General features: G+C 34.9%; 1 protein-coding gene across 10 annotated transcripts in view; it reads left to right on the top strand.

Moving 5' to 3' along the window:
* CTDSPL2 (CTD small phosphatase like 2) overlaps positions 1-12,754 on the top strand; it is a 98,409-nt gene that overhangs the window by 44,238 nt on the left and 41,417 nt on the right. For 9 of the 10 annotated variants that reach the window (XR_011970802.1, XM_072625563.1, XM_072625554.1 and 6 more), the window contains 2 exons: positions 2,599-2,718; positions 6,529-6,738. Coding sequence is in view for 9 of the 10 variants with exons in the window: in XM_072625563.1 (XP_072481664.1) it covers positions 6,553-6,738 (186 nt within the window). In the remaining variant the exon portion in view is untranslated. The remainder of the gene's footprint in view (positions 1-2,598; positions 2,719-6,528; positions 6,739-12,754) is intronic. The other variant, XM_072625562.1, reaches the window with a different exon arrangement.

Raw genomic sequence — 12,754 nt, 5'->3', positions numbered from 1 at the left:
AGTACTTTAATCATAAAATGAGAATTATTTTTCAAGCAGTGTAGGTAATAGCCTTTTATAGTATCTTAAATGATAGCCTTTTTGAGTTGCTTTGACTAAAATAATTCTTCACTTCATAGCCAACCTTCTGATAATAAACTTCTATACTTTGTGAGGTTGAATCCATACTTCATCTTTTTGACTCGAGTAGCACCTATCAGAGTTTATGCTTTTGGTAGCATGATCTTCAGTAGAAAACAAAAGCTATATGTATCTAAAATTAATAAAAATACTAAAACTATTTCAAGTCCTATAAAATGAGCATAAATGCATGATACACGTTTACCATACATGATGTGTACAGACACATGATCACAAATCTACTATAAGATAAATTTGATCTACAGCTATGTACTAGTGCTAATAAAAATTTAATAGTATTTTTTGCATATGCCTTAAAATAATTGTAGTCGAGATTCCAAAGAATTCAGTTTAATGAACGTGTATATGCCCACTATGTGTGAAACAGTTTGCTTGGCACTGATGTATAAACAGCATGGAATAGTTTCTTGCCCTCAAGGATCTTGCTTTCTACTGAAGTGATACAACATGTCCTCAAGCACTTTAGTACAAGGGAAATTAAAGGAGGAGTTGATATTAACAAATGATAAGGAGTAGGCTAGGGGATGAAGACTTCTAAGAGGAGTGGTAAATGCTTGAGTCTTATGGGACCAGATGACCTTTGAAGTTCCATTTATTTCTTAGAATCTATTTGAACTAGCCCTTATATTTTTAAAGCAAATATTAAGCATCAGTCAAGCTAAACATTCTTTGTGTAGTTATTTATATACCAATTTCAGTGCATAAAATGCCATAATATCTGTTACTGCCTCAATCTCTAGCATCTTTGTCAATTTATTCTCCTTGATTTCTCTTATTTCATGTTCATAGATCATATGTACTATTCATTTGGTTCTTTTTCTGCTTTGCATTATTCATAAGTATTTTTTTATTTCTCTTATCTTAATTGCTTTCATTAATGTCTTGCAGTTTTTTAAAACATTTTCTAGCTTTTGGACATTTAAATTGATTCTACTGTCTTGAAAGTAAAAATTATATTGCTGTGAAAATCTTTAAGCAGAGAACTCTTTTCTTACTTTTGCTAACACTTTAGGTAACATTCTCAATAGTGTGATTACTGAGCCAAAGGATGTTGGAGGTTTTTTTTAACTTTTGCTACACTGCTAAATTGCTAGCTAAAAAAGCTGTTCGTTTCAGATTCCACCAATAATGGCCGAATGTACCTGTTTTCCCTCAACCCTAAGGCTTATTGCTTTTCTTTATTTTGGCCAGTTTGATGAGAATCAGGTTTAGTGCCTCACAGTTCATTTAATTTCTACCCCTTTGATTATTAGTGAGGTTGAACAATTTTCAATTATTAACAGTGTGTGCTTCCTCTTGAGAATTGTCATTATCACTTAGTCAGTTCATAATAGACCAGGAGTTATTTTTTCAAATTTTTAGTAGGTCCTTTGAAGGATAAGAAAAGACAATCTGGTAAACTAGCTACAAAATCAGATTTGAAAGAGATTTCAGAGTTCATCTGGTCCAGGCACCACAGGATCCCTGACAAGTGGACTCCCACCTTGAAGACCTGCAATGATGATAAAGAACACATTGCCCCATTAGGCAGTCCATTCTTCTTTTAACAGCTCTTTGTTTTTAGGAAATTCTGAATCTCCCAAGGCAAGCACAAATCTCATCTCTTCTCTTATATGAAAGCCCATTAAATATTTGAAGAGATACAATGGCCTCTAAGTCCTCCCTCCTCCAGGTTAAATTTTCTTTATAGATTTTCCAGAATCATTATTCTATCCTTATAGCTTCATTCAAAATTCCATTCATTCTTTTAAAAATTATAAAAGAATTAGATAAATCACAGATTGCTATTTGAATGTAAATTCCTGTTTCTTTAAAGTGACCTAAAAATTTGGAGGCTTCAAAATATGAGGACTTGCAGGGCCGTGGGCCTTCTTGAATCTTGTCTTTTCTTTGTCTTTATTTCTTTGTTATCCTCAAATATCCTTGTAAGTCATATCCTTGAGGCTTGTAGCATAGGGAAGGATAGTGAAAACTATTTCATCAGGGGGTGTTTAACATTGATTATTTGGAGATACATGTTAGAGTTTTAAATTTTAAAATAAGATATCCCATCACTGCTATAGAAATCATGGAATAACTGGTCAAAGACAAGAAATAAGATAAGACTTTTTGGTTCTGGAGACTGCGTAGATGGAAAAGTGGGGATTACTTGTAATATTTTCACACTTATGGATTGTATATACCTGTACGTGTTCTTTGTTTGTAGTTTGTATTTTGACTACTTTGTTTATTCTAAAAGTTGAAGTATGGTCTACCCAGGATGGATTTTATTTAAATTATGTTGACATAAAATCATAAGGGCAGATTCAATTTATCAGCTTTTTCATTAGAAAATAGAATCTCTTTTATGTAATTTTAATATGTATTCTTTGTAACCAATTGATAGATTTAGGATTTTATTTTAGGAAGTAAACACTGTATATTTTAAAGCAGTGACTTATTTTGCTATTTTTTCAGATTACTCTTGCAGCTGCATCAGAAATCTGAGCGGGATGACTTGGTTATTTTATTTACCAAAGCTGATTGAAGCAGATACATGTGAAGTCATTGGGAGGTGAACCATCTCCAATTCAACAGGTTAATCATGGATATTTGGGGGAATATTTTTGTCACATGTATTAGGTGGATAATAGCCACCCAAAACACATTTACCTAAAACAACTTTGATTGTCAGGGTATTTTTCTGCAATAATAAGCTGTTATGGGAGGCAGCCTGGTGTAATAGATAGAAAGCTAGCCTTGAACTCAGAAAAATCTAGAGTAAAGTCCTTTTGAGACAGATGATCTGCATGACAGGGGCCAAGTCATTTAATGTATCAGTGCTCCAGGCAGATCTCTTAAGATAATAAGTTGTATAGCATTTGCAGATCTATGTTGGAAGGAGTTTCCTCACAATGAAGTCACAATCTGTGCCCTATCCCTTAACAGCAACAAAATAACCTTAGTCCTAAATTATTTTTAACCATAATTAAGAAAAATTTTAAACTACTTTAGTTACTGTTAGTGTGAGTATAAGTACCCTTTTCACTTAAGTCTGACTTTCATAAAAAACCTAAGCATGGCGTATTGATTTTGCTTTACAGTATGTAACTAAATATTTACTTTCTTTAAAAGACATAACATTTAAGAGTCTGGCCTGTAGTTGGAGAAATACTTTAAATGAATGATGTATTTTGAAGCTAAGATGACTGTTCTAACCAGTTAGAGTATCATAAAAAATTAGCTGAGATAATGGCCATCATTTCTAATTATTTCTGAGGGTGCAAATAAGAGTGCTAAAATTAAGCATCTCTTTGACAGCTAAGTGAAGTGATTTCTCAGTACTTAGAAGGGGCTTAAAAAATTTGACCCTTATAGTGCATGGCTGATATGTGACCCAGTTTTTCCCAGAAGACTACGAAATTCCTTGTTGCACAAATTATCTTTTTTGTAGGCATTATTGTAAGAAAATCTTTTAAATAAGTAAACCCATGTCACCTCCATGCCATGATATAGAGTCTAGGTCTTTATTAATAAAGTATAAAAAATATATGTGTATGTATATATGGAATTAATAAAAATAGTAAATAATGATGTAATAAAAACTAGAAATGTAGGTAGGAAATGGGAATCAGGAAGAAATTCACCATGATCACACAAAAAATAGTACAATCTACCCTACTTGAAGCAAAGTTTTTATTTGTATAAGCCAGCTCTCCAATAAGAAACTTACCGGGGATCGTAGTTCAACATTTAACAGTCTAACTAGAGAGCTGTGTAAAAAAATTTTTAAATTACATAAATCCCTTTTGGAACTGATAATGACAAATGAAAAGAAGAAACGATGGCTTCTGTGTGTGGAGAGATTATAACAGTTTTATAATTTGATCATTTGGGACCTGGCTGGGATCCAGATAAGAGAAGAATAGTAATCTAGAAAAGATTTTTGTATGTGCATTTTTGGGGGCTTATGAGGAATAGTTGAAATGAAAATATATACATGGAAGCCTCTCATTTTCTGCAATTGTATTTTGCATAATTAACAGAACTGTTGCTTTTCTGACTTCCTGGTTGGTTTATTGAAATCTCAAGCCTCGTTAAGGTTTTTTGGCCCCAGGAACTCAGATGTATTAAGTTGGCATTGTATATATGTCTGTATGAAGTGCTGATTACTTGCATAGGCTTTGCACTTTTCAAAGCTCTTTTTAGCATATTAGTCCATCCTTTCTTGTTCTGCTTACTTCAGAGGTAGTAGTTTCACCGTTTTACAGGTGAGGAAACTGAGGCAAGTGATTTAGAGTTCTAATAAATAATGAAAGAACTGGAACTTAAATAAACCAAAGGTTCTTGATTCCTAGTCCACTGTTGCTTCCCCCATATAGCAAAATCTGTCAATATGTGTAACCCAAAGTTAGTCTAGATGCCCCTGGTACTAAGGGCCTTAGTTACTTTATAAAAGAAAAGAGGCCATCATGTTTCCTTTGGCTCTAACCTCCACCCTGAAACCTGGAAACTCTTTAACACTGCAGAGCCTTGTGGGCTGGTATCAGTTTTTCACTTGTGTGAAGTCATTGGCCACAATGTTTCAGATGGAAAGTTTTTTGTTAAAGGAAAAGGTAATGTATTCTCAAAGAAGTAAATTTTAGTAACCCTGATGGAGTTTTTCCCAGGGTAACAGTTCCAACATGAAGAATTTTCGCATGGGAATTTTTTATGAGCTCCTCTTAAAGCAACAGTCTACTGGCCTTGCTTCCACATAAGAGTTCTAAAAATTGTGGGGTGATTCCTGCTGTTGTGTTTGGAACTTTGCTGCTGTCCTCAGCTAAAGTCTTCTTAGGCTGATGTTTTTTCAGGGTACTCAGAGCTTTCCCTGAGCACCCAATATATCCTAATAAGGAAATACTAAAGGTTCTTTTGGTCTGGCTACAAGCTCTAGCATTGATGTGCCAGACCAGGGATTTCCCCCTTATTGATGATTATCTTCTGCTCTCAATTCCACTACCTCTGAATACCTGAACAGACTTGTTACGACCAAGGCCTTTTGTCACCCTGATAGAGGGACACACATTTTGACCCTCTTTGTAGACAGAGTAACTGAAGATATAACCAAAATTTCATCTCAATCTGTTTTGATATTTGGGTTTCAATACTTTTTATTTCTTTCTAGTCTAGAGGTTGCCAGAGCACCTTAATTCTTTGCCAATTTATTCTCCTTTGGTACTCGGTTAAGATTATTAGTCAAATTTCCCATCCCCTAGTTATCTCAGTAGTCCAAAAAAACCTGTTTAGGAGTCTCTGAAGTTGGGTTGGGGAAGTGGAGGTCAGAGCATTGAATTTTGTGTTTTATTTCAAAAAAAAAGAATAAACAGCCTCTATAGTTTACAGACTACAAGCCAGGGAGTTGGAGAAAGACATACATATAGCATGGTATAGTGGAATGAGCACTGGAGTCCTGTAGTCAGAAGACCTGGGTTCATATCCTGTCTTTAATATTTACTGCCTGTGTGATCTTGGGCAAGTAGTTTCCTCATCTGTGAAATGAGGATAGATTGGTTTAGGAAGTTTTCTGAAGTATCTTCCAGTTCTGAATCTCTGGTCCTATGATTACATAGTCCTGGGCCTGATGTTGTGCTAATTGGCTATTAATGTACATTTATCCTGTGAGGCAACTAAGCTGGTCTGCTTGACTAACTACTATATGCTTTCTCCCTTCTAAGTCTATGCAAGACTTTTTTTGCTGATTTTTTTCTAGTGGTCTCTAGCACAGAGGTTCTTAACCTATGACCTGTGAACTTTTAGAAAAATACTTTGCTGACTATTTAAATATAACTTATTACCTTTGTAAATCCTATGCATTTAAAAGCATTATTCTGAATAGGGGTCCATAATTCTCATCAGATTGCCAAAGGGGTCCATGACACAAAGAAAGTTAAAAACCTCTGTTCTAGAAATTATTTTTAATGCTTAAGGCATAATAGATTTGACTCTAGAATATAGCCAGAAGAGCAAGCTGATTATCTCCTACTTAACTATATCCCATCTTTGCTAGCAATATGTTTTAAAGAAATTCTATACTTAATAGTGTCCTATTTTTGTTTTAGTATGTTTTAAGATATTAACAGTATGCCAATTTAAGTGGTAGCGTTGCCTGAGTTAAGCATAGTCAATACCCTTTAGAAGCAAACGACCTTTACACTGAAACCACAAGGAGTGGTCATAATTTTTTTTGCTTTACTATTTGCATATTGCTTGAAATAAGTGATAGGGAACTGGAATTTTCATTGCAGTGATATCCTTTAGCATCAAAATTTGACCTGAATCAGCTTTAATGCCATTTAACTACTGTGAATTTCAAGTATTGTTATTAATTTTAATAACCTGTACTTTTCTTTTTTTTCCCCTCTATAGTTTTACATGTGGCACCCATAAAAGATGAGGCTGAGAACTCGAAAAGCTTCTCAGCAGTCAAATCAAATTCATACACAACGTGCAGTCAAGGCAAAGAGGAAACATTCAGAGATCGAAGACAGTTTACCTGCGGGAGTAGAAAAAACACAGAAGAATGAAACTGGCTTGTTATCATCAATTAAAAAATTCATTAAAGGAAGTACACCCAAGGTACGGTTTCAGGTCTTAACTTAAAAGGGTATTTGGTTTAAAAATGCAGAAAATAGGAGCAGGGTAACACTACACAGCTTTAGACAATAGTATTGAATACATACTTGACTATTAATGGTATTATAGATCAGAACTCCTTATAGCATGAATTAAAGAATTATTTTTTTTTTCCTTCACAGTCATGGAATTTTATTTTAATGACTATCAGGTTTAAAATACTTAATCGGAATTCAAGTGAAATAGTCTTTTAAATAAATATCTCAGGTGTATTGAATTTTTTCTGTTATACTGAGAAGCCATTTTATTAAAAAGACACGGAGGAAGTAATTTACAGAATCATTTGCAGAAGTAGATTTTGTTGTAACAAGATACATATATGTGTGTGTGTTTTTCTGTGTGTGTCTGGGTCTGTGTGTGTAAACTAAAGAACCTGAGAAAGCCATAAAGAGGATGAAATCTAATGCTTTCATTTTACAGACAGAGGTTAAATGACTTGCTCAGGATTATTCAGTTATTTAGTGGTAGAATTGGAACTAAGGAGATCTTTTGATTCTTAGACCAGTGCTCCATGATTTCTGAACTTGGAAATGTGCTTTTTGTGAACTTTTTATAATATTGGGCCTTATGTATGATTTATTTAGCCACTGATGGCCTTCTGCTTCAAACAATATGGGATAAGGAAAAAGTATTAAAACTCTTTTAAGTGTGGACCAGAAGTTGGCAGACATTATTATGTTAGATTTTAACAACTTGACCAAGTGCAAAGTTCTTGTTATATAGCATTATTGTATGATTTTAAAATTGGAAAGGATGTTAGCTCAGTTTACCAACTAATTAAAGGAATGCTTCATACAATATATATTTCATGTCTATGCTTGAATGCTTCCCAGTGATAACAAAAATTACTACTTTATTAAACAGCCTGTTTCCTCTGTTGAATAGCTCTAATTTTTAGAAACCTCTTTACCTAGATTGAAAAGCTACTTTCTTAAAAATGTCATCTGGTGTTCTACCTTCCAGATTTAGTGAAATTAAGATTTAAGATTTTACATGACAGCAATTCATATATTTAAGTGCAGCTGTTATATTCCCTTTTGGTTTTCTCTTTTCCAAGTTAAACATTCTGAGCTCTTTTAGTGTTTATTATATGACATGATGATGGATGAGGTTGTAAGGTGTACTCTTCCTTTCACCTACCCCTTTCGTTGACCTGTATATCTTTGTGTAAATGACTTTGTAAGCCATATTCTTCTGAAATCATCCCTATCAGTTATTTGTATTTACCTGTTGAAAACTTCCTCACTTATTAAGTCAGACATTTTTTCGGCCCTTAAGTCAAATGCCTGTAATGAAGAGGGCTCTAAGATTAATTACCCACCTGAGAGAAAAAGTCCTCTGCAGAGAGGATAGTTATCCTGGTTTGGAAGTGATGAAGGTTCCAGGTATCCCCACTTACTGACTAGGAATAGTGGTGAGACCTGGATATACTCTAGCTCATATTGATCTGCAGTTTAGTCAGCTAAAGTTTCAAAGTCTTTTTTTCATTAATTGTTATTAAACCACTATTAAGATGAGCTTTTTCTTCATCCTGTACTCTGGTAATTTTTTTTCATCATTTATTCCTGTTAAATTTCACCTTATTAACTTTTATCCCATTGTTGAGCCTATTAAATTGCACATCTGAGATTCAATGCTTTTATCTTTTCTTTGTGAACAAGAATCATTTAACAGAACCTGCACCAAGTAAAGTGTTGTGTGCTAGAAATCTCTCTCCAGGTTGACACTGATCTTAAGTGGTGAATTTTGGATACTGTTATTAACCTAAAAATCTCATCTAACTGTACTATCATCCAGTTGGTATTTCCCTAAGTTTTCCAAAAAAGATAACATTGGGGACTCGGAGATGCAGTAGTAAAATGAAGATGCTATGTATTTGTAGTATCTCCTGACTTGCTTTCTAGTAATTCTGAGCAAAAAAGGAAATAACGACATGTTCTTAATGAACCCATACTAGCTGTGTTCTCTTTCAGCATCTGTTCACAGATATGTGTGTGTGTGTGTGTGTGTGTGTGTGTGTGTGTGTGTGTGTGTGTGTGTGTGTGTGTGTGTGTGTACTGCATCCCTTCCATTGATAGTTCTTTTCATTTATTTTAAATTTGAATTTTTTCTCCCTCTATTGATGTTTCAGCTTGGATTGGGGGATGGAGGGGCACAGAGAAGTAAGTTATCCTTTAAGTTTCTTAAATTACCAAAGTGCTTTGAGTTGCAGAATTTTGATTTAATTTCTTTTCTTTCTTTTTTTATCTCAGAGGTAGAGAACTATTTTCTGATTGGTAGAGGATGGGGGAAGGGCAGAGAGTCCCCTTAAGTATTGGAGAAAAACACAGGGGTGTTTCCTGGAGCATAGCAGCCCAGGGACCAAACTGACCATCTCCCAGTAGTGTTATTTTCAAGCCTCTGCATTCTTTGTTGAGCAGAAGCTGGGCTGCAGCAGGTTAAGCCTCAGCCTTTGGTGCTGTAGGTGTGCTATTGAGCTGCAGAGGAATCTGTTATGGCCTTGGATTCAGGAAGATAAAACTGAGCGTTGGGGAAATGTAGGAACTTTCAGCCACATTCTGTGAGAATTGGTTTTGAGGAATTGTGAGAGTCCATGCCATGCCATTTTTGAGGTAGAACTAAGCATTTGAGGAATTCCCTGATGTTCCCCCTGTACTTCGCTTCTCCTCCCCCTCCCCCCCCATTTCTTTGTGTTCTGTATATGTATGTGTATATTTGTGTATGTGTGTACACATACATGTTCTACATATATACATACATACACGCATACCTCTAGTGCCTGTAACTTAAAATCCTGCATTCTTTCCACTGCTTAGTTGTCTAGGTGTTAGGAAAAGCCTGTAGATGGCATCATATCCTAGGTATCTTCTATTATTCTTTGTTTTTTTCAAAAGCTAGTAATTCTTACAGATTGACATGTTTATAAAGAACTGAGTTGTTGTGTGGAGGAATGTAAAGAAAATGTGCTTTTAAAAGGAATAGACTTAGTGTTGAATTAGAATAACTTTACCAAATTTAATTCTTTTAGTGTGATGTTACCAGAAAGTCTCTCAGAAATTTCCTTTTAAATTGCTTCATAATTAGTTGTATTATAATTTATTTTATTACATCTACATTAAGGTGCATATAATATACATACATCTATTACATAGTAGACACTAGGCTTTGCCTTTTTCCCTGAATAAAAAGACAACTTTAAAATGTATGTTGGCTTACTTTAAAATGTCATGCTTCTACAGTCTTGGATTGTCAAAATTTCTTTTATTATAGTCCTAAGACTTTGTTTTCTAAATAAAACATCCCTGAAAGTTGAAAATGTAGTTTGTTTAGTTCTTTCCCTGTTGTAATAACAAAAACTTTTTTTATATTAGACAAAATCATGAAATTTCAGAATTGAATGGAATTTGAGAGGCAATATTTTCCAATCTATAGCAGGAAAGGGATCTTCTCTACAGTAGATCTGACAAGTTCATCCTTTGCTTGAAGACTTTCCATGAGAGAAAATCCTCTATGTGAGGAAAACTTTCTCACTACTTTGAACATTTCACACCTAATTTTACTGTTTTGCAGCTTCCTATTGTGCCTAGTTCTGTATCCTGGAACCAACTGGAAAAAAATTAATTCCTTTTTCCAAGTGTCAGCCCTTCACATATTTGAAGAAAGCGATCTTGTCTCTTCCTAAGTCTTCTTTTCTCCAGACTAAACATGCCTGGTGTCTTTGACCAATTTTTGTATACTATGAGCTCAGAGCCCCTGTTTACCTAGTTATCAAGTGTCCTTCCTGTAATATGATACCAGGAACTAAGCATTCTGGATACTGTACCTCTGTATATAGCCTAAGACCAGATTAGCTTCCTTTTAGTCCATATCATACTATTGATTAATTGTGTTTACATTCCGCTAAAATATCCAACTCCTTTTCAGAACCTCACCATTTCTTCCCATTTTGTACTTATGAAGTTAATTTTTTGAATATAGATGTAAAACTTCAATATTTATTCCTATACTAACTCATTATGTTAGGAATCCCAACTTTGATCCAATGTGTAGGTTAGTGCCTTCCTGACAATATTCCTAAAGTACTCTACCATGTTTTTGTATTTGTACTGTTGTCTGCCCTTGCCTCCAACTTCTAGTTCATATATTTTTTAAATCTTGGCCCCTCCCCCACCCAAACATGTATGGCTAGTTATGGATATAGATATCTTCAGTCAGCTGCCCTTTTTCCTTTTCATTGGAACTGCTGTTCTGTATGTCCTCACAGTTTCATTCTTGAGCATGCCATCTTTTCTGAATTCTGAGATAGTTAGTACACAGGCTCTTATCTATCCTTTCTCTGTTCCCTTGCAAATCTGTTCTCCCCAATCTAAGGCCATGTCAGATTATGTCTGGCTTTTCTCTATCACAAATTCTAAGATAAAAAGTGGTCACTTTCTCCAAAGCTTCCCATCATTTCTATGCCAGCAACCATTTCTTACCTATTGGGGAAAGAATGTCTTTAATTTTTTTCTTTTTTTGGAAGAGAGAAATTATCATTTTGGTAAGTCAAGAAATTTCAGAGAGATAGAGAAATACAGACCTAACTGGTATCTGGGCCTAACTTCACCATACTTCTGTTATCAAGCCTGTATTCTAGTCTGTAGTGGTAAGTCTATAGCATATTATTTTAGCATATTTATTTCTGTTTCTACCTCCTTTGATTTTTACCCCAAATTTCCTACCACACTTCTCTGTGTTGAGAGCAGAGACCCATCTTTTTCCTTTTTATGTATCCCCATTGCTTAGCACAGTGTCTGACATATACTAGGTACTTAATAAATGCTTATTCAAAGATCTTTTTAATATATAGTGCTTTCCAGTCCTTCCATTCCACTTTCACTTAACCCTGTTTGCCTCAGTTTCCTCATCAAGGAAAGGAGTGAGAGAAAAAAGGGTACACACCATTCCAGTGTCTTTGCCAAGAAAACCCCAAATAGGGTCACAAAGAGTCAGACATGACCCTCAGGGCGGGGGGAGGAGGGAGGTGACTAAACAACAACAGTTGGAATCATAAGATTTGGGTTTGAATTTGATTCAGTTCTTCATTACTCATGATCTTGGGCAATTCATCTCTCCCCTCTATACCTCCTCCCATACTTCCCTCTCTCTCCTCTCTTAAGATCCCTTCTTTGGATGAGATTTCAGACTTGTTAAATCTGTATGACTGAGTCTCCATTAATGAAAACAAAAACCCTTTTTTCCTGCTACCTTTCCTGGACTGTTATGCCTGTGCTATTCATAGCCTCTTTGTAAGCCTTGCCTTCATCTGCCTTTACGTTCTGCTTTATCCTCTGGAACCTCAGTACTGTTGTTTACAAACTCCATTTCATTCTACATCTCTTCATCTTACATTCTTTCCAGCTTGTGCATGAAGCCCTTCCTGATCTCCCCAACTTCTAGTACTGACTTCCTTCCCAAACAACCTTGTGTTTAACTACTTTGTATATATATATTGTATTTTCATCATAGTTAGTGAGGTAGGGTAAAGAATTGTTTATTCCTGTTATGTGTATTCTTATGTTTGTTTGCTATCTCTCTGATTAGAAGATAAAGTTATTGCCAGTGGAGACTGTTTTATTCATTGTTCTTGTATCCTCAACATCTACTACAGTGCCTGACACATGGTACAGGCTTATTAATAATGTTTGTTGGTTGATTGCTTTCCTGTTCTCATAGAAACCTCTTTCCAGAAGACACAATATCCCTTTCTGCCTTCTTACATATAGTTAGTTTCTTTCATACAGTGTCCCTTCAAATAGCCAGTAGACCATTTGAATTCAGTATTCTTTGTTACTAGTACTCTCAGACCATTGATTTGCTGTCATTGCTATCTGTCCTCTTTTTGTTATTCAGTCTTCATCTCATCTCTAGCCTTGTTAGTATAATATACTGTTCTATCACCTCTGTTCTGGCTTTTTTT

The sequence above is a fragment of the Notamacropus eugenii genome, chromosome 7 (assembly GCF_028372415.1).
Source record: "Notamacropus eugenii isolate mMacEug1 chromosome 7, mMacEug1.pri_v2, whole genome shotgun sequence".
NCBI classification, from domain to species: Eukaryota; Metazoa; Chordata; class Mammalia; order Diprotodontia; family Macropodidae; genus Notamacropus; species Notamacropus eugenii.
Note: the sequence above shows the minus strand (reverse complement) of the source record. Positions and strands in the feature narration are given on the sequence as shown.